The sequence below is a fragment of the Chamaea fasciata genome, unplaced genomic scaffold (genome assembly GCF_029207755.1).
Source record: "Chamaea fasciata isolate MVZ Bird 193981 ecotype frontalis unplaced genomic scaffold, bChaFas1.0.hap1 SCAF_5, whole genome shotgun sequence".
NCBI lineage: Eukaryota > Metazoa > Chordata > Aves > Passeriformes > Sylviidae > Chamaea > Chamaea fasciata.
This window is the reverse complement of record NW_027094090.1, coordinates 2,039,079-2,060,838: the sequence shown is the minus strand read 5'-3', so window position 1 is coordinate 2,060,838 and position 21,760 is coordinate 2,039,079. Positions and strand designations below refer to the sequence as shown.

At 44.5% G+C, this 21,760-nt stretch overlaps 1 protein-coding gene across 3 annotated transcripts in view; it reads left to right on the top strand.

Moving 5' to 3' along the window:
- Nucleotides 1-21,760, top strand: part of EXOC4 (exocyst complex component 4) — a 305,007-nt gene that overhangs the window by 41,317 nt on the left and 241,930 nt on the right. For all 3 annotated transcript variants that reach the window (XM_066182652.1, XM_066182653.1, XM_066182654.1), the window contains exons 6-7: nucleotides 6,701-6,944; nucleotides 12,015-12,192. In XM_066182652.1, coding sequence (XP_066038749.1) covers nucleotides 6,701-6,944; nucleotides 12,015-12,192 — 422 coding nt within the window. The remainder of the gene's footprint in view (nucleotides 1-6,700; nucleotides 6,945-12,014; nucleotides 12,193-21,760) is intronic.

Below are 21,760 nucleotides of genomic sequence, written 5' to 3'. Positions count from 1 at the left end.
TCTTGTTTTTGCAGATCTCTTCTTGCTCTTCACACCCAGCGCACCAGCAAATCTCTTCCTTGGCTTCTCTTTGTGCTCTGCATCCCTCAGTGTAGTGCTGGGCAAGTGTCCCTCAGCCTGGCAAAGATGTGGATTCTAACAGAAAACATTCGATCGGGCATAAAATAAAATATGCACATGGTTCTGCTTCAAGTGCACAATGTACTTATGTAGATTATTTTTTATTCCCCGTGTAATTTTATTTAAAAGTAGCCTTTTCCAGGACTGCACAATTAGCAGAGAATTTCAAACTTATGCGTATGCATAACAAAAGCTGTTTCTGCCTGTAGCCACTTAAGTTCTTTGGCTCTTTTATTGATGAAACAAAGTGTCTGTGCATATTAATGGGTGTCATTCTAAAGCACTGAATCGTTCATCCTATCCCAGCAAAGATGCCAAAATTTGGAGTCCTTCCTGCACTCCCTTCCCAGAGGAGATGTTACCTTGTGCTGTAGAATCTTTATAAGGAAATTAAAGCCGTTCCCGCCGCGCGTAAAATAAACAAACCCGTCGGTAACGCTCACCTGAGGATTGGAGATGTGGCAGCTCACCAGTAACACTTTCCCTTCATGCCAGTTCAGAGGAATTAATTTCTATTTCTCCTCTTGAACTTTCTGTACTCTGAAGGGTATTTAGGAAGGTTCCTGCTTTGCCAGGCTCTTCCTGGAACTCTGAAATGTGCTCGCAAACCCAAGAGTACCCTTTCCTGGGAAATCTGGGACGATGCTTCTTAGAAATCCAGCAGAAGATGAGCTGGTGGGGACAATAAATACTGCTGTGGGTGGCATATGTAGATTTGATGCTGAATTGCTAATTTATTTCAATGATTTTTTTTTTTTGGAGAAAAAAGAGTTTGTAGGGCCAGGCAGTGTGGTGGTTCTGAAGTCAGGGCTAGGAACTGCTCCTGGTTCTCTTTCTTCGAGAACCAAAGACTTCTGCAGAATCCCTGCAGGAGCCAGAGCTCAGAATGTCCAATTTTCAGGGTGAATCTAAGAAATGCCATTGTGCCAGTTCGCTGTCACAGGTGCCTCTACTCCAAACATGCTCAATAAATCTTCAAAAGATTTCTTCTCTTCTTAGGAGCCTCACCTGAGGATCTGACACCAGCTGGGTAAATCGCCTTTCTCATTTTTTCTTAAAATATAATGATCTGGGGATGTGTTTGGGGAAGGAAAGGGAAAATCAAGGAGATTTTAGATCCATGTGGTCAAAGCCAGGAAAGTAACACATAATTGCTCTTTCTGTATAATTTCATGAGTTGTTCCTGTGTGTGGTCCCAACATCAAATAATTGGCTGCAGTGCACTATTTTTTTTTATTTGGAGACTTGATTTTCATGCTTGTACAGATTAGGAGGATTTTTAAGTGGGTTTTCTTTTGGGTTTGGTAGCAATGCGGAGCAGAAAATTCCCAAAATCTTCCAAGGACCCATTTCGGTAGGAATTGCCCCATTTGTAGCTCCATGAACGTGTCAGAACAAGGATTCAGCCCCAGGAATTAGCAGGTGATGTTCCTTCAAATCTGAAATTATGCCTTTGGGCCACCAGGAACTCATGTGCTTTTTCTCTGGAAGGATTGAAGGTACAAAAGGATATCACCAGAAGGACATAAATCGTGGAAAGTAGTACATTAAATTTTACAAGACTCCCATAAAAGCCCTTGGATAATGAAACCTTCAGTAATGAGGAGCAGCAAATTTTGGCCGTTCACTGGAATGAAAAACAAGACCCAAGAGCCTTTTCTTTCAGCTGCTTTGCTTAAATGAGTTCCCAAAGTTGGCTTTTTAGGGATCAGACCGGAGCTATTAAAAAGCTCCTTGCAGCAGGTTGGTTCCTTGGGAAATGGCAGCGCTGAGCAAATGAATTCCAATTGGAGCAGAGGTTTTTGTAGGGCATCATCAGAGCAGGGATCGGGGAAGCTCCCCCCCTCTGTAACTCTGGAATTAACTCATTCATTCCTCTGGCGGGGAAATCAGTGACTCACATGGTTCAGCTTCTAGGAGTTTAACCCACGGCTCCACTTTTGCCTGCTTGAGCACAGAGTTGAGCGTTTCCAGGTGAAAAATGGTTTGGTTGATGAAAAAATTGTGAAAATGGCTGCAGTTTTATTAGAGAATGTGGCGAAATCATCATTCCTTCAAGGTGTTGTCTTAGAAGGCTTTTGATAAGATGCTGTTAAGTGTTCTGCTTCACAAGAGGTTTGCAGACTTTGTTAGGACAAGAGGATCAGCCCAGTCAGAGTGGATTCAGGAAAGGCAGCTCCTGCTTGGCCAACCTGGTCTTCTGTGGACAAAGTGACCCCCTTGGAGGATGAGGGAAGGGCTGGGGATGTGTCAGGTCTACCTAGACTTTGGTCAAGCCGTTGTTTCCCAGAACATTCTCCTGGAGAAAGCTGTTGAGCCTTCATCAAAGACTTGGGTGAGGGGATCCAGGGCACTCTCAGCACTGACCCTGGGCTGGGTGGGAATTGGTCTGCCGGAGGCTTGGAAAGCTCTGCAGAGCCCTTACGTGGGTCCCATCTGCCCCAGGGACCTGTGAGTGTCCACATGGTGTGGATTGATCATTTCCCTTGGATTCTGGGGCTTCCTTCTGCTCCCCATGCCTGCCTTCCCCTGGTTGCCCTGAGAACAGGGGTTTGCTGCTAAAGGCTGAGATAGAGAAGGCGTTTGGTGCCTCAGCCTCTTCCTTCTGTCCCTATTTCCACCACATCCAGCAAAGGATGGACATTCTCCCTGGCCCACCTTTGATTGCTTATGTATTTATGGAAATATTTTTGTTGTCCTTTATGGCAATACCCAGGTCCCTTCACAACCTCACAACATCATTCCATTCCTCCTGGGATGCATTCTGCTTCTTCCAAAGGCCAGGAACTCTCCTTTGCCCCTGAATTCCAGTCAAAGCTCTTTGTCCAGCCAGGCTGGTCTTCCTCCTGCCTGCTCATCCCTTGGCTCCTGGGGACAGCCTGCTCCTGTGCCTTTAGGATTTCCTTCTTGAAGGATGTCCAACCTTCCTGGACTCCTCTGCTCTCCAGGACAGGCTCCCAGGGGAGTCTCAGCCAAAGTCCTGGACAGGCCCAGTGCCAGTCCAAGGTGGCAGAGCTGCTCTCCCCCCACTTCCTTCCAAGAATCAAGCTCAGAATAATTTCTGGATCCCAAAGAATAACAAAGTTATTCATGTTCCCAGTTTAGGAGTAAAAACAGACAAAGCTCTCCCTTCTGAGAGCTGATCTCTGGGGACAGCTTTCCTCACCCATGGATTCCTCTGCCCACAGGGAGCAGCATGTGGGGTGCAATTTTCCAGGAGAACTCCTTAATAAATGCCTGGGTCCTTTGATGCCTTTCTGGAAGAGGAAGGGGGCAGGAGGAGCTTGTTCCTGTGACGCCTCAAATTTGAGCTTTCATGTTTTCCAGATTCTGCGCTGCCCAGGGGTGCAGTTCTGAGCTCACATTCAGTGTCACTCAGCTCTGCACAGAGCAGGGAGACAAAACAAATCCTTTTCCTGATGAAGATCAAGCACAACTTTCAGGCGGAAAAGCACAAACAACGGTGGAATGAAGGGAGGAACAAGAAGGATGAGACCTCATAACCTGAAGCTGTAACTGGAGAATTAAACCCCAATATGCAGATGGACCAAAACTTACAAAAATGTGAGACCTCGTGACCGCTCATCCATTTTGTGACCATTTTGGGCCCATTTTGTGACCAATTTGGGTCCACCTTGGGTGTAGCCCTGGCCAGGCTCTTGTCCTGCCCAAGGTGTATCCTAAAGACCTTTCAATAAATACCAACTTTATTCTCTACCTCTGTCCAGTCTCTGTTTCAGGTCAGCCTTCCCAAGGCATCACCTGGGCCAAAGCTTTGTGGTCAAACAGCCCCTTGATGGCAATAAATGGCAGGAGAGGATGTTTGAGGTGCGAAAGACACGAGGAACAGGACAATCCTCAGTTACCCAGGGTTGGGATCTTGGCAGATCAACGGATCAACGGGCCCCCAAAGCTAACCCAGAGCTCCGGTTTAATAGGGACAATGTGCAGGGAACACACTGAAAAAAGGTTTCGCACAGTTTTATCAAACAGTCAGATCTAACAGAGCCTCCAGACCCGTGTGCAGCTCCCAGATATCGAATTGTTCACTTTGCTCTTGTTTGGAACAGATGTAAATCAATGTCCTGACTGTTTGAGGATGCTGGAAATTGGTTTGCTCTTTGGAAAATGGAAGAGTGTTTGTCTCACTGTGCTGGCAGAGTTCTCAGCAAGATTGCTGCTTTTACTCCTCTTAAATGCTGTCCTCACATTTGGCTACAGCTCCATTTCCTCCCTCTTGGGTGTTCATTGTGTGATATTAAGAATAATTTACAGGGTGCTTACAGAAGGGCTGCAGCCTCATGATGGGACCTGTCCTCTGAGAGGCTGCTGGGGCTGGGAAGTATCTGCACTGAACTCAGAGAAACAAGATATTTAGGGTTTGGTTTTCTTAAAGAATAGGTTAAACCTTTCATCCTGTAGCATTTCCACTGTTTTTTTCACAGCTCTGGTTCCAAAGAGCTCATTTTCTGTGTCTGTGCCTGAGTTTTGCTGTGGATTTTGGAGGATAACAATAACAGAGTGGGCAGAGACCTGGCCAGCAGCCACAAAGTCCTTGGCAACTCTGTGGGGTTGAAAGGTCTGTGATGGAGCAGAGCTTTGAGCAGGGATAGTTCTGCAGCCAGTTGTTAAATTCCAATTGGTGTTTGAAATGTCTTTCTATTATCTTTTTTTACTGTTTTTGTTCTTTGTTTTTTTTTTTAATTATTGCCTTCTGGGTGTTTCTAGTTGCTTCTCCTGTAACTTGCTCACGTTTAATTGAAAGAAGCGTGTGTGAGAGAGAAGTAAGCACTGTTTGATCTTCCTGATGTTCACTGTCAGAGGATCATGGAATAATTTGGAGTTGGAAGGGTCTTTTTAGAGGTAATCCAGTCCAGCCCCCCCGCCATGGGCAGGGTCATCTTCCACCATCCCAGGCTGCTCCAAGCCCCAGTGTCCAACCTGGCCTTGGACATTCCAGGGATCCAGGGGCAGCTGCTCTGGGAATTCCAGCCCAGGCAGGAATTCCTTGCCAAGATCCCATGCAGCCCTGCCCTGTGGCAGTGGGAAGCCATTCCCTGTGTCCTGTCCCTTGTCCCCAGTCCCTCTGCAGCTCTCCTGGAGCCCCTTTAGGCCCTGGCAGGGGCCCGGAGCTCTCTCTGGAGTTTTTTTTTGTCCAGGTGAACATTCCCAGCTCTCCCAGCCTGGCTCCAGAGCAGGATCCATTCCCACCTCACTCTCTGCTGCTGCTCTGGGTTCAAATGTGAGACCATGTGAGCTGTGAGCTCGGTTTGAGCCACAGGCGCAGAGTTTGGAATCACACTGCAGGAAAAAAGGAACCTCTTGATTGACTGAGCCTGAGTTTGGTGTAAACTGGCACTGAGGGGAGCGTTACTCATTTATTGTGATTATTTATAAATTGGCACCATCCTCGGCCTGTTGTTTTCTTGATCTTGCTCTAACTTAGCCCTGGTGCTGCTCCTCTGGTCAGGGCCCAGCTCCAGGCAGCTCCCTCTGCCATTTCTCACTCCTTCCATCCTTCTGCTGGATCTTTTGACATTCCTTCAGCTTCTTGGAAAAGTTTAGAAGGGAGAAAATCTGTCGAGGAGTTGAAACCATGGGAGTCATCTGTCACCCAGCAGCCTTTTCAGAGCTCAGCCCCAGTCAGATGAAACAGCTTTCGGATTTTAATTTTGATCCAAGGATCTGGCGTGGTGGATGGCACAGAGGGGCTGTAGATCTTCCAAGATTCTTTTCATTCAGTTTGCCTTGCAGACACTTACTTCCCATAAGTGTTTAAATATATTTATTAAATGTTTCACCCAGTCTTTAAGAGAGCCACACTTTTGTTGTTGCTGGGTGTTATCTGTAAATTAAGAAATGTTGCTTAATGAACCTACTTAAAACAAGCAGAGTCTCTCTCTTGCTTTCCCATCCCCTGTCGCTTAGCAACAGGATTTCTCCCTTTGCAATCCCTGTTACTTCAGGACCATGTCAGCACTATCCTCTCTAATTCTTCTCACTTTACCCTTCTAGAAGCCTTGCTGGAAGATTTGAGTAACTTCATCAACCCCATGACAGACGTAATAAAGCAGAAAAAGATAAAATCAAACAATCAGTCACTCCGGCAGCGTAAACTTGGCTGAATTCATCAGCAGTCCCTTAAGCTTGATAGTGTTTGTAATGAAAATTCCTCTCTTGTGAAGAAACTAGCAAGGAAAAAACAGCTGGGGAAGAACTAAGTGGGTTTTGGCTCCTTGAAACCCATTCAGGGGATTTGTAGGGATATTGTACCTTCTCATTTATGAGTATCTCAATTGCACCAGACTTCCCCTATTTCCCAACACAGAATTTGCACCATGAATTGTTCCTAAATCAGTCCAGTGTGCAGGCTGCTGTATTTATGTCTGGGGAAGCCCTCAAGCAAACAGAAACATCCACTGCTTCCCCCCCAAAACCCAAGTGTTTGTGGTTTCCTTGTTCATCCTTGGTTGCTCCACGTGCTGGGAGTTGTGTGAAGCCAGAGGAGCTCCCGTGCTGCTTCTTCAGGGCGCTGATGTTGGGTTCAGTTGATAAAATGTGGGATTGAAATCTCTTCCAGTGCGAGACTCAAGCCTTCTGGAGCTCAAAGAGGACACAGACCTGGATCCGGAGGAGAACAGCGCCGTCTTCATGGGAATCCTCATCAAGGGGTTGGCCAAGCTGAAGAAAATCCCAGAAACGGTGAAAGCCATCCAGGATCGCTTGGAACAGGAGCTCAAGCAGATTGTGAAGCGCTCCACCACTCAGGTGGCTGACAATGGTTACCAGAGAGGGGAGAATATTTCCCAGGAAAATCAGCCTAGGTAAGGATATTTCAACTCTCAGCCCCTTGATTCCTGCAAAAAACAAACAGAAAAATACTAAAAAAAATGAGAAAATTACAATTCAGCTCGATGATTTCGGATATTTCCAAGGAAAACCAGCCTAGGTACGGATATTTCAACTCCCGGCCCTTTGATTGCTGTTAAAAAAAAAAAAATCCTAAAAAAAAAAAAAAAAAAAAAAAAAAAAAAAAAAAAAAAAAAGAAATTTAACTCGGTGATTTTGGATATTTCCCAGGAAAATCAGCCTAGGTAAGGATATTTCAACTCCCAGCCCTTTGATTGCTGTTAAAAAAAAAAAAATCCTAAAAAAACCCCCAGAAAATGAGAAAATTCAGCTCAGTGATTATTTCCCAGGAAATATGAATATTTCCAAGGAAAATCAGCCTAGGTAAGAATATTTCAACTCTCAGCCCCTTGATTGCTGTAAAAAAAAAAAAAATCCTTAAAAAAAAAAGAGAAAATGAGAAAATTCAGCTTGGTGATTTCAGATATTTCCCAGGAAAATCAGTCTAGGTAAGGATACTTTACCTCTGAGCCCTTGATTGCTGCAGAAAAAAAATAAATTTAAAAGTCCTAATTGATAATATGACTTGAAATGAGAAAATTCAGCTCGACGATTATTTCCCAGGAAATATGAATATTTCCCAGGAAAATCAGCCTAGGTAAGGATATTTCAACTCCCAGCCCCTTGATTGTTGCAGAAAAAAAAAATTAAAAAATAAAAAAGAGTCCTAATTGATAATATGACTTGAAATGAGAAAATTCAGCTCGGTGATTTCGAGTGTAGCAGAGTCCAATTAAGCTGATGCAGGTGCAAAGCTTTGAAATCATGTACGGAACTAATTCTTTTCACAAATGTATGGCCAAGTCTCTTAATTGTTTTGCAGCCCCATTTCCGTTAATAGCAAGGTGTGGAAGCCAACTGAGCACTGTGTTTGTGCTGCTCCTCAGAAATTCGCTGCAACTGGCCTTTGGAACAAAAGGATTCCAGCAGGAATCTCTTCCAGCTGAAATGTTCATCTCCACATTGTCGTGAGCGTTGTCCAAAGGGAATTAATGGCAGAAAATTAAAGTGTGCGTCTCCATTATGCGCAATGTTTGTAGTGGAGAATCACTCCCAAGGAAAACATCAGCTTGATAAAGACTCCTTTTTTTTTTTTTAATTCCTCTCATTAGCACTGCTGTGGAAACAATTCCTTTTTGAAGAATTTGTTGAGATACAGGGCTGATAACTCAGTGAAAATGAGCTTTTTTTAGATGGGTCAGAAGGCAGAATTTTAGTTTCTCATGCCAAGAGCGTGACACATTCTTGATACTTGTTTTATGAACCAGTCTGGAGAGGTTGTGTGGCTCCTGCTTGTCTGTTGGAATTGATAAATTGGATCAGATCATATATCAATGCCATTAACCTGCCCAGAGGGTTGAGTGAGGCACAGAAAGGTTTAATGGCTTCTGGCATCTGTTGGAGAGTGTGAGCCTTTAAGATGCTCATATTCTAGAGCCATGGAAAGTGTCTTGAATTCCTGTTGAATACAGACATAATTAGAGCTGGTTCTAAACCTAAATCACACGTGAAGTTTACAGCAAGCAGGTGAATTCATTTATATTGAAAAGAATAAATTACAGTGTGGAAGGGTGTCCCCACCCCTTAAATTAGCTTCAGTTTTAAATCAAAGCTCAGAGACTTCCCTGCTGTCAGGGGAAAAATAAATCTGAACAACAAGGCCCTGCTGCTTCAACAGAGCTCTGTAAGACCCAAAATTTGAGCGCAAGGCAGTGCCCAGAACTGCTGAACTGTTTATTAGGCTGTCAGGTGATCCTTGAGCTCCCTTCCAACCCAAACCATTCTGTGACCGAGGATGAGGCAGAAGATCTGCTTGGGGAAATTGTGGTGTAGTTCCTTTTGAGACCCCTTGCAGCAATTATTTAGAGCCCCTCTCATTGTCCAAGAGGGAAATGATTTGTAGAACTTTGCCAGAAAAGCTCCAGATCTGATAACAGCCACTGCTGATCTCATTCTTTTTAGTTTTTCAATTTAACTCTCTTTTCCTCCCGTCCTTAAATAAGCTGTTCATGTAGGTTTGTGCAGCCACCTTTTACATTTGTGTATAAAAATGTTGTTAATTACTCCCAAATTTTAACACTCAAGACTTTTCTGGTTTCTGATGACTCTTTGGGTGTTCTCTCAGATCCTCAGAGCTTCAGGAAGGGCAGGAGCAGGTTCTAAGCAGCTCCTTGGCCCTGGGGGAGGATAATTTTGAAAACTCTGCCTGAGTCTCACCGTGTTTTTGCTGAGCTCAGCTTTAAGTGCACAATTTAAAATTCTTACATATTCTTTTTTTCATTCTTCTTCAATTCATTCAATTCATCCATTCATTCTTCTTCAATTCTTAAATTTTTTGTTTAAATTCTTAATTCTTAATGGTTAAAATTATTTAACATTTTTAGATCTCTGTGCTTGGAAGAAGTTCATGGAGAAAGGCTTAAGTGTATGAATTGCCTCTGTCTTATCCTTAATTAGTGGCTCATTAGTCACACCTTTACATTTAGAAATCCTTACCTGGAGTTGTGGAGGACAAAGTTGAGTTTCCTTGGGGTGCTGCTGCACAAACCTGTGGGGCCCTCCTGAATTTTGGAAGAGTTTGGACTTTAGAATAACAATGTGGGTGGATCCCTACTTGAGGGACAGATTTATGGGACATTTTGGTCAGGAAACATTAAAAATCCAATCTAAAAAGAGATGGGAGATTTGACACTTCTGCTCCTAAATCCTCTTGCTTGGATTCCATGTGCTTTTCCCTACACTTCCATATTATATTTTGAGTTTTTCCTTCTTCTCCAGGCTTTGAAACAAACACAGGAATTATGTCCAGGCCACCCCTCTGAACAGGCACAGACTGAATTGTCATTAATGTCCTTGCTCAGGTGGCAGCAGTCACCCACATCACTCCCATTATTGCCTGGACCATGCAATTCCATGAGTGTGTCACTGTTCCCAACACATTTCCCCTCTCTCTGGGTGCAGGGGTGGCTGTGACAAATTGCCTGAGCCAGGCTCTTGTCCCTGCCTGTCCCTGTTCAGCTCAGGGCACTCCCTACTCCATTCCCATCCAGACCAGGCTGGGTTTTCAGCCCTATTTGATGGGTTTTGTCTTGTTGCCTGTGTGTCTTTTGGGTCACCTTCTTTCAAAAATGACCTGAACAGATTTATAGGACTTTGAAGGAAAAGAAAAATTAAGGTAAGAGGTGCTGGCTAAGCTGAAAACAGAGAGGTGTGGGAATACAGTGATGAGAATGGAAAATGTACTGGAGTGTGGATCTGGGGGATTTCATGTCCATCAGTCTGGAACATGGGAACAGGGAGACGCTGGAATTTCAAACACAAAGTGTGGTAATATCTTAGTAATGGCTCCATGAAGAAATTGATAATGTGAGGTCGGGCTCACCCAGTGAGAATAAAGTGAACTTGTCCAACCCTCCAGGTAGTTCAGTTCTACCAAACTGTTCTTTCCTGGGGCGGCAAGGAGCTGCAGGGATAACTGAGTTCTTCTTCATGGGATATCGGTGGAAGCTGGGCTGGCACTGAGAACATTTTCTCAGCGATAGAGAATTAATTTGGTTCCATAATGCCACATTTTTTTAGCATTTTCTGCTATTCTGAATTCTGAAGAAAAGGGACACACACACACAATTTATTGGGTTTTGTTTGACTAGCTGTCTTGGTTCCAGTGGCTCTTTGGTTTTGGGTTGAGAAGGTCACAGATTAATTCAGAGGGCTGGACCCAGGCTGGGAGAGCTGGGGGCGCTCACCTGGAGAGAAGGATCCAGGGAGAGCTTCCAGAACATTCCAGGGCCTAAAGGGGCTCCAGGAGAGCTGCAGAGGGACTGGGGACAAGGCCTGCAGGGACAGGACACGGGGAATGGCTTCCCACTGCCACAGGGCAGGGCTGGATGGGATCTTGGCAAGGAATTCCTGCCTGGGCTGGAATTCCCAGAGAAACTGTGGCTGCTCCTGGATCCCTGGCAGTGTCCAAGGCCAGGCTGGACATGGGGCTTGGAGCACCCTGGGATGTTGAGGGTGTCCCCAAAGCCATTCCCTGTTCTGTGAACGCTGGAGGTGCTGGAGAATGAGCGGGAGCAGCTCCAGCTCCTGCCCTGGGGATCGCAGCTTCTGCTGGGCAGACTTGGAGCATGTGGTGGCTCCAAAGCTGCTGCAGGAAATGTGATGGAGCCTGTCTGTCAGAGCTACAAGTGCCTAACATATGGATTTGGGAAGTGTTATCTTCACGTTTTGGTGGGGTGACGTGGGGACTCGAGTTGCTCATTAAACGGCGAACTCCAGCGGGATTTTTCTCCTCTCAAACAGTAAAAAGTGTGCTGGCTCTGCCTTACCACAAACTGTTCAGGACTTTGCAAAGGGGCTTTAATTACGACAACTGGGCAGTAAGGAACCATAGTAGCAGGTACAGTGCAGTAGATTTAGATGATGTTATAGATATAAAAAATAGAGGAGTAAAATCATGGCAAGTGCTGAGGGTTGGTATTTTAGCTTTCTGATATTTCCTGTCGTTTGAGACCTGCCGTATTAATTGAAGAACTCAAAAAGAGAATTCTTTTTATCCTGTTTGTGTGAGTCAGTCAGTTTTTATTGCCTTGGGACTCATACTTTTTTTCTGGGGGAAGAGCAGGTTGTTTCCCTCCCTCCTTGCCTGCAGCCCTACCTGGGGTCTCGCAATGGGCTCTAATATGATGTTAGTCCAGTTTAATTACCGTGGAGTTATTAATGGTTTTGTCTTCCCTGTAGCCCTAAACAGGACACTTTTCAAGTGAGCAGTGCTGATACGGGCAAGGGAGCGAGGAGAAAAATCCCCAGGAATGTTCGGATACCAAACCTGAGCTGAAATTAACCCACAGAGAGAATTTGAAGCCAGGTGCCCTCAGCATGTCACAAAAGAGGACACGAAACCACAGTGCCCTGTCTCCCTTGCCCTGCTGTGTGCCCGTGGAATGTTCCAGAAGCTGAGCAAGAGCTGTTTCTCTGGTTCCCAGGTTGCTGCTGGAGCTGCTGGAGCTGCTCTTTGACAAGTTCAACGCCGTGGCTGCTGCACACTCGGTGGTGCTGGGCCACCTGCAGCAGACTGTGGCCTCCCCCTGCAGCCAGTACGACGGGGAGATCAAGCTCTACGACATGGTGGACGTGTGGGTGAAGATCCAGGATGTCCTGCAGGTAAGAATCCCTCAGCTGGGCACCTTTCCACCCTTGGAACAGCCTTTAGAACCGTGCTCAACGCTCAGCAGTGCTGGGATTTGTCTTTGGGTTGGTTTGGTTTGGTTTGGTTTTTTTTTTTTGGGAAGTGGCCACATTTACAACAGATTGTAAAACTCCAAAGAGCTTAAATATCAGCAAAAAAAAAAAAAAAATCCCGTGGATTCATCCTTATGGTGTTTGGAAAGGTTGATTCCTTTTGCCTACCAAGTGATTTATCAGCAGCTTTCAAAGTGACATTTTTGTTCTGTGTTACCATGTCATGCCTGTCTTATGAAGTGTCACAGCTCTAATGGCTTGTCTTCTGCTGTCGTTATGGCTGGGTTTAGGCAGCTCAGACACTTGCTGCCGGCGTGTTTGCAGCAAATTCTTATTTGATTCTTCCTCTGAACTGCAAGAGACTAAAGCTGTACCTTGCTTAGGCTTCATTCAGGTGCTGTGCCTCTCGCCCAGGGATCTGAGGCTCTCTCAAGCAGCAGAGCTCTCATCTGTCACCTGTCTGTTCTCTCATTCTTGCTCTTTGAGTATGTTCAGTGTTACACTAAACACATGTTTAATATATATTTTTAAATTTATTTATTTGGAAATTAGCTTTATCCACAGTGCACAGATGTGGAACTTCACCTGAGATGTGATGGAGGAGGTCAAAGGAGTGAGCCTGGCATTGTTTACAGGAGGGGGAAGGATTTATTTTATTTGTGTTGGTCATTCCAGCTCTGGGCTGGGGATGGACAATGCTCTGTGCCTCGTGCCCTAACTCACTTTTTCGGTTTGGGGCTGGTTTGTAGCTGTTGCTGTGCAGGATTGTTTGAGTGTGCAGTGATGCAGACTTTTTTCCTTACACAAATATCCCAGCAGTGTGCATGGTATGAATTTAAACACTTGCACATGATCAATGTAAGGGGCCTTCAATCCCCTCCACTGAATCTTTACCCACATATTTGTCTTTCTAGAGGAATTATTATTAAAGAAATCTCGATCATTTTTCCTCATTCCACAAACTTGCAGCTCCCTTCAATACTGTTCTTGCAAAAATTTGCTTGGAAATGTCCAGCCAGAGGTTCATGAGGGGTTTCCTGAACAACAGGGTGTCACACAATTGAAGTGACAATAAAGAAGTGAAGAATAAAAGGGAAGAATTCAATTTAAGGATGTATGGAATGGGTTTGGAATGGGGAATCTGCAGCCATCTTCCTGTGGTCCATGAGGTCCAGAAAAACTTTGAGCCTTGAGTTCTGCAGATTTTGCTCCAGAAAGACAAAACCTTTGGAGCAAGAACCCTCCCACGATTGTTCCTTCAGTGTAGCAGAACATCGAGGTTGGATATTCCCGTCCTCTGTGGGAGTTTGGGATGGGTTCAGCCCTGGGGTGTGGTGAAATTTGGAGTGATTTCTGTTGGCCGCTCCTGAGCAAGGTTGATGGAACTCGAAGCCTGTGGAGATGTGAAGAGCACTGAGGAGACAATGTCTGACCAAGATCTGTGGGAAAAGTCTGCCAAGAAAAACACAACAACCCTCTTGGAAAGGTTTCATTGTTCTTGGGTGTCAGGGGGAGTCGGAAAAGCTTCCAGAAGAGCTTTTACAATGCATAAAAGCAGCACTTTAAGATCCATAATCTCTTGCTGGTTTAAGGTAAGAAATGAGCATTGACTGGCATGAGAGGGAGGAAATGCTGCATTTCTTTGTTCAAAATCTTGTGGGTGTTTGTACCTTAGTTCCGCTGGAGTGGCTTAAAATATTTTTACCTTAGAGTGTAAAAAAAACCTTTGATCCCAAAGCTTAAATTATCTCTAGCCTTGCTTTTCTGAGTAAGGATAATTTTTGGAGAGGAGATCTTAACGTTTGCAGCAGGGGGAGCAGAAAACTCAGTTTTAAAAGTGTTTAAAGCCGTTGGGGGAGGCTGAAAACTTGGAGCAGGTGGCTCAGGGAAGCGGTACAATTCCTTCAAATCCCAGTGAATGGAATTTGGTCACCCCAGCAGAGCGACGTCACACGAGTGCAGTTCACTGAGATAATGTTCTGTGCGCTGTGCACCTCTGCCTGTGAAATTCCTTGCAGCAGGGTGATCTCTCCATATCTGTACAAAATAACAGGTGGTGGGCTGGAAATTGGGGGTTGTGGGGAAGGAGTTGTTTTCTGCAGCTCCTTTTTGGAGCTGGATTTCTGAATAATAACTACAAATATTTATATATATATATATGTATAAAACTGCAATAATTCCCTACTAACTGCACCAGGCACTCTGGTGTAGTGTGAGAGGTGGCTCAGTGTTCAGGTACAAAACATGCAGATATTAAATATTTTTGACCTTCTCTGAGAATGGAGGAATAACACAGAAGACAGAGTGACCTTTTCCAGTTGGTAGTGGAGTGCTAGAAAACAAACAAACAAACAGAAGCAGTTTATCAAACTATTAGAGCAGCCTTGTTCAGGAGAAAAAACTGTTTGAAGTTATTATTTCCTTGTCTCACAGCCAGCGTAGCCCTTGGTCATGTTGTTCCATCTATGGGAGAGGGGGGAAATTTGTTTAAATTTTAACTCGCGGTTTGGCATTTTGTGTGGAGCTAATTGAGCTCTTCAGTGCAGGAGTGGGTGGAACATCCTCCTGAAGAACTTCATTAATGCAGGATCAGGGCCTTGGCTGGGGAGAACTGGGAGCTGGTGAGTGATTGTGTCAGGATAAATTGTGAGAGGATTCTGAGGTTTCCTGGGACAATTCAGGGTCAGGAGTGTTGGGATGAGTCAGAGGAGCCCCTCTGCTCTGGAGCCAGGCTGAGAGAGTTGGGAACATTCACCTGGAGAGGAGAAGGCTCCAGGGAGAGCTTCCAGCACATTCCAGGGTCTAAAGGGGCTCCAGGAGAGCTGCAGAGGGATGAGGACAAGGCCTGCAGGGACAGGACACAGGGAATGCTGCAGGACCCTGCTGCAGGAGAAGCCACCAGTGACTTGTCCTGTTGGTGACATGTCCTGTTAACGGCTCAGGCTGGAGCTGTTTGCCTCCAAGGAAGAAATCTTCTTTCTTAGCTGTGAATTTTGTCATTGATGATTCTCAGTTTTTTGGGGCCTATATTTTTCTCCCTCCCACAGAAGAGAGGGAAAATCACACATATTTTCTCTGGGCCATAAATCTTTAGCAGGCTCTCTGGTGGGCTGTCTGCTGAGAAGACACTGACAACTAATAACGTTCCTTTTTTGGGGGGGGTTCTGTCTAATGCTTTCCTGTGTTTTCCAAAATTGGTGTCATTTAGCAGCCCAAACATTGCCGAAACCATAAGGAAACAGGAGAAGGAGGAACTGAAGCCTCCTCTCTGCCCACACACTCCTGTTGTGGTGCTGCAGAGCTGAGGATATCAGACTCTGAGCTTTGAGAAGCCTCTCCTAAGGATGCTCCACCATCCTCACATCCTTCCTTATAAAAAGGAACAGCATTTGATGGAGGGAGCAGGGAAATGAGATCATTTTTTGCCTCACATCTGGGTCTGGTGGTGGGCAGTGGGAGTGATCTTGCAGAAAAGCTGCATTTAAATCTCATTTGCTGTGTCACGCTTGTCCAGGAGTCCTGGGAGCGCGCTTGGGGATGAATTTCAGGGCTCTGCTGAAGAAACCTGAGTCCCTCTCTGGTTTTTAAGGGCATTAATGGCATAAAATACTGGAGCCCTTCTGCAGCCAGGTGAGCAGGGGAACGTTTAGTGCAGCTCAGCAGCCTCAGTTACTCAGTGGGAAAGGTGTGGAGAGGTTTCAGCTCCATCCCAGCCTCTGCCAGCTGTGCTGTCATCCCACTCTTCCTTTTCCACAGCCCAGGATGTTTTCCTTGCTCTGGCAGCTCTGCTCATTCTCCTGTCAGGAATTTAATTGGCGGGAGTTGTTTTGGCCAAGGGTTTGCTGCTGGCTGCCTTTCCTGCTCGCTCAGGTCCCTGAGCTGTGGCAGGGCTGGCACAGGAGCAGCCAAGGGAGGGAAGGCACAGTGGAAAAAGGAAGGGAAAGGGTTTTTTCCAGAGCTCTCATCTGTCACCTGTCTGTTCTCTCATTCTTGCTGTGTTTGTGTGTTCAGTGTTACACTAAACACATGTTTAATATATATATTTTTATTTATTTGTTTGGAAATTAGCTTTATCCACAGTGCACAGATGTGGAACTTCACCTGGCATGTGATGGAGGAGGTCAAAGGAGTGAGCCTGGCATTGTTTACAGGAGGGGGAAGGATTTATTTTATTTGTGTTGGTCATTCCAGCTCTGGGCTGGGGATGGAAAATGCTCTGTGCCTCATGCCCTAACTCACTTTTTCGGTTTGGGGCTGGTTTGTAGCTGTTGCTGTGCAGGATTGTTTGAGTGTGCAGTGATGCAGTTTTTTTTTCCTTACACAAATATCCCAGCAGTGTGCATGGCATGAGTTGAAATATTTGCACATGATCAATGTAAAGTGTGAACCTTCAATCCCCTCCACTGACTCCTGACCCAAGGGAAGGGTTTCTCTGCCAGCTCTGCTCTGTGGAGCTGCTTATGGAAAACCCAGGTGGTTTCTGCTGGGTGGCTCAGCACAGGTCAGAACCTTTGCATTTAAAAGCTGAACGAGCTGTTTGTGTCACAGTTGGTTCTCCGAAAGTAAAATCAGCTCCTTGCACGAGAGCTGTTAATGTGCCATAAATCCTGGCTGGAATGCCAGAGCAATATCTGAAATTGCTGCTGCCTTTGGGAAGTTCACCAGGTGATGGTTTGAACCCAAGGCAGTTATTTTTCACCAAGTGTCTGCACAGATATTTAATGGCTTTGTGGTCATCCTCCAAATAATGAGCCTGACAGTCTTTGTGGTTCTTTTGAAAGGGTGTGACATGTGTGGGACTGCTGCCCTTGGACTCCTGACTGGTTTGTCTCGCTAATGCTCATCTCGTTGAGAGACCACTGGTCATAAAAGGGATTTGTCTGCAGCGTAAAAAAAAAAAAAAAAAACCCACAAAAAACCAGCTTCCCTCAGTGTCTAGCAGGAGAAAGTGAGGAGGGAGAATTCCACTCCTCAGAATGCTGATATTTAAAAATGGAATTTAAATAATTAGAGTAGGTGACTTGATATTTTGCCCTTCCCCCCTGTTATTTGAAGTGAGCTCAGCACATGCAGGAATAAATCCAGCAGGGTGTTACAGTGTTTTCTGCAAATATGTGCTGCTAAGAACATGAATTTCTGGGGAAGTTTATGGTGCAGGAAGAGTTTCATCTTTCTGGATCTAAGAAGGGAGCAGCTGATTTTGCAGGAAGGTATTTCTTTAAAATTGGGCCTTGCCAAGAAGGTTTGTGATGTCCTGCCTCCCCTCTCTATTGAAATGTTTTAAAGATTTGCTCCAAATACACCTAAAAATTGAAGTCTTCTCGCAATTTCAAACAGCAAATAAATTGGTACCTTTCTCAAGCTCTTAAGAAGGTGCACTTGGAATTTGGAGTGATGGAAATGGCCTGGTTAAAGGAGGAAAAAAAAATGTGTCAGGAAGTGCAGAGAGATTTCATGGAATCAGCAGGAGACAGCAATGACATCTTGGCCTTTTAAAAACAAAGAATATGAAGTAAAAATGCCCCAGATCGATCTGTTTTCTCTTTGACTGCACGATCCTGGCTGAACTGTGTTCAAAACTAACTGAATTATGTGGTAACAGGTACCTGGACCAGCTCCAGAGCTGAGCTGGCTGCAGACTTTGGATTATTTTCTTTCCCAGGGATGGCCCTTGTTAACCAAGCTGTGCCATATTTTGTTTTATATTCTGTTTGCAGGGTGACAGAGCAGAACTCTTCTCCCACACTCCTGCATTAACAACTTTTCTTTGGACACTTTTTATCCTGGAGCTGTTGATCCAATGCATTTCATAAACACCAACATCGATGCTGAAGTTCAAAGAAATCAAGCCCAGAATAGAAATGATCTGTTTGAACAACACACAGTCACTTGTGGTGCTCATTGCAGAAGAGGTCAATGGGCTTTGGGGAGATTTTAAAAAATATTAACTCCTTTAATGAAATATTTGCAAGTTTATGAGCCAGGAAAAAAATTATCATCTTTGCTCCATGCTGTAGAGCATCAAGCTGCTCTGAACCTCATTTAAGGTGGATTTTTCTTTTAATTCTTTATCACATTTAGTTATATTATAGTTTTAGAGGGGGTTTGGGGAGTTTATGCCTAAATATTCATGTAACTAAATCCATGTGAGTTAAAAGCAACTTCAGCTTCTGCTGAAGGTGCTGAAAAAGGTGCCCAAATTCTTGTAGAGAGAAATAATTTCAAAAAGCTGTTTGGTGGAGTTGTGAAAGTCAGAGTCAGCTCTGCTGGGTGTTAGGCTGAGAGGAAAAGGTTGGGAATGCAGGATAGGGAATGACACGTTCCCTACTTCAGTATTTGGCAGTTGGCACAAAACCTGTGCCTTGTGAACCCTGGGCCATCATTAAATTCCTTTTAATTGATACCACTTGAGAACACGGAATTTTTTCCAGCTTTTTTTTTTTTTTCCCCCCCAGTGATGCCACTTGGAAGGTTTTCTTTCTCGAGTTGGAAGGTTCTGTGACAAGGACTAAGAGGGGTGTGAAGTGACCATCACACCTGATGTGTCTCAGTGATTCCAGCAGGAACGTGAATTTTGGAAGTGAAGGATGCAGAATTCCCAGCCTGTATAGGGCTTGTTAGCCTTCATCTTCTTGGCGCTGATAAATAATGGGATGATGTGGAAGAAACGGGAACTCTGCTGCAGACTTGTGCCTGATCTTTTATTTTAACTATTTTTGAACAGTTTTGTCAGCTCTGATGTGGATTTTTTTTTTTCCCCCATTTTCTGTCAGTGTCTGCTGCACTTCATCCCTGCCGTCAGCTGTTTTTAGGAGGTGCTGCAAGGAGTTCATCAGCATTTGTGGACATGTTTTATAGGACTATAAAACCTCTCTTTTGATGTGCTGAGCTCATACTCTATCCCTGGCTGAGTGCCTTTGAAGGCAGCCACTTGTCCCCTTCCAGCACCATCAAACCACTGTGAAAGGAAAAAAGGCCAAAAACTCCTCGTGCCCTCCCTGCAGGGCTCCTCCTCTGCCAGCAGAGCCGAGGGATCCATGCAGGCAAATTCCTGCTAATGGGAGAGAGGAGCTGATCTCTGAGGGAAGTGATTAGAAATTGTTTTGCTTAAAAGCCTTTTCTGCTCCTGTGCTGTTCTTTTTGTGCTCACCACGCCTGACATTTGCAAAACCTTAAGGTAGAATCTTTTTTTTTTTTTTTCCCTGAGGTTTTTCCAGCTCTTGCTGTTTCTTTCCTTATAGGAAATCTCTGATTTTATTCTGGATGCCTGAAGGAGTTTTTTTGGTTGTTTGGTTGGTTGACTGGTGGGGTTTTTTGTTTGTTTTTTTTTTTTTTGGTTTTTTGGTATGTAAGAAGCTACAGAATTGCATCAACCAAAATTTTTCCAGGATCATAGAATGGTTTGGCTTGGAGAGGATCTTGCAGATCATCTCATTCCAACCCTGTGCCATGGGCAGGGACACCTTCCCCTAGACCAGGTTGCTCCAAACCCCATCCAACCTGCATCTGCAGGCTTTGATATTTTATTTTGTACATTTTTTTTTTTCTTATGGTAGTGCGGCCCAGCTGCCTTTTGAAGTGGTTTTGTTTACGAATTTTGCAAATATCTCTCGGTGGGTTTTGAGCAGTAGATCATTGGGTTTCGATGTGCACAAGGGTTTCAGCGGATAAAACTTAGATAATAAATAATGGATAATAAAGGCTTGAGTGGGACTGTGATTCTTGAGGGCAGGTCCATCCACCGAAAAAAATATTTAAGCCCATAATCAGCCTCGAAACTTTTCTCTTAATCACTTTACATTCACTTTTTTTGGCTTCAGCCATATTTGCTGTACCAACTTTTAGCCCCTCAGCTCCAAAAGGATGTAGTTCTTTCTTCCAAATATCTTGTGTAAATGTGTCTGTACAAGCCAGCAGCAAGTGGCTGATGATTCACTGGTGTTCTCAGCGCTGAGAGAGGCTGCAGAGCTCCAAGCCTGCGTGTTTTGAGGGAAATGAAAAACTCCCAGTTCATGCTGGGAACAACCAATCCCCCTCCACCCCCAAACCCTTCTGTTTCGCTCAGCGGGGTTCTGGTCGTGGCTCTGTGGGTTCGGCGTTCTTGGACATCTAAATATACACTCAAAACTCCATTTATTTGTCAGGAATAAACTGGGGAGAAGCTGCTTTCCCTCTGTTTTCATGGCTGAAATGGAAAAATCTGGATTGCATTTCACCCCTTCGTTATATCATCCTTCCTTTGTGGGAAGTGCCAATATGACGGAGGCAGACTCAGGAATTATTTTGTATTTCTTTATTATAAATGTTCTGATTTCCTCTTTTTAAGTGAACTGAAAAACTATTTCAAAAATCTGAACTAAAATAAAAGATTAAATTTGTTTCAGCTCACTTTATTTTTTTTTTTTTTTGGTGTTAGTTTTACATGCTTTTAGATTGGAGGAATTTTGCTAATTGGAGAATCACGGAATGGTTTGAGTTGGAAAGGATCTAGAATTAAATGAGCTTCGAGATCCCTTCCAAGCCAAACCATCCTGTGATTCTGACACAGGAAAGACCCTTGCCTATCAAAATACAGATTATGAGTACAAAAACAACAGCAGGATTTACCAACATGTGCATGGGTTGTAATCAAACAACTGGAAAGGAGTCACTGTGTCCATGCTAGGAACCATGGAAACCAAATTCCTCTTGGAAAAGGGGGACAGGAGGGAATTAGGTAATTAAATGTGGCCTCTACACAGTGATTTTCCTCTCAGGGTGTAATTAAATGCCTTGGAAAGCTCTTTGGGGTCTTCATTTACTGGCAGAGGCTGAAGAACTGTAGCTGGGTGAAGCTGGGAGCTGCAATCTGATTAAAAACCAACAGTGTTGCATTGTTAATCCATTCTTCCCAGTCAGAAAAGCTGCACTCCCTCTGCTTTGAATTTGCTAGGAAAAAAAAACCCCAAAACCTTTTAGTACAGCACCAGGAAAGAATGAAAAATCCCTGTGTCCTACACTCCGTGGGCCCAGTGCTTTCTTTGAGTGGAGCTTTCCCTTTATTTTTTAGTCTTCCAGAGCCCTGGAATGTCCCTGATCATCTCTTGCCACGGTTCCTGTGGGTGAAATGTGATTTTCCAGTGGAAAATGTGCTGGTGGTGCCCACTCTTCCCAGTGCAGCATTGACTGAGGAGCCCTGGGAAGTGCTGCAAAAATCCTTCTCAGAACTGTTAACTCAGGCCTTGCTGTTCTGCAGTTTCTGGTGAACCACCCCATGAATTTCTGTGATGGATGAGGTTTTCCAAAAGAGCCAAAGGCATTTAGGATCTAACTCCCTTGGCAATCTAGTGGGAATTGGACAACTAATTACTTTGGATTCTTTGGAAAATCCCAGATCTAATTTTGTATTATAATAACATGGTTTTAGAGGAAGGTAAACCTCCAAGAAAAATAACATTCAGTGTAATTTTTTTTTTTTAACTTTTTTTTTTTTAATAGACGGGAGAGCTGT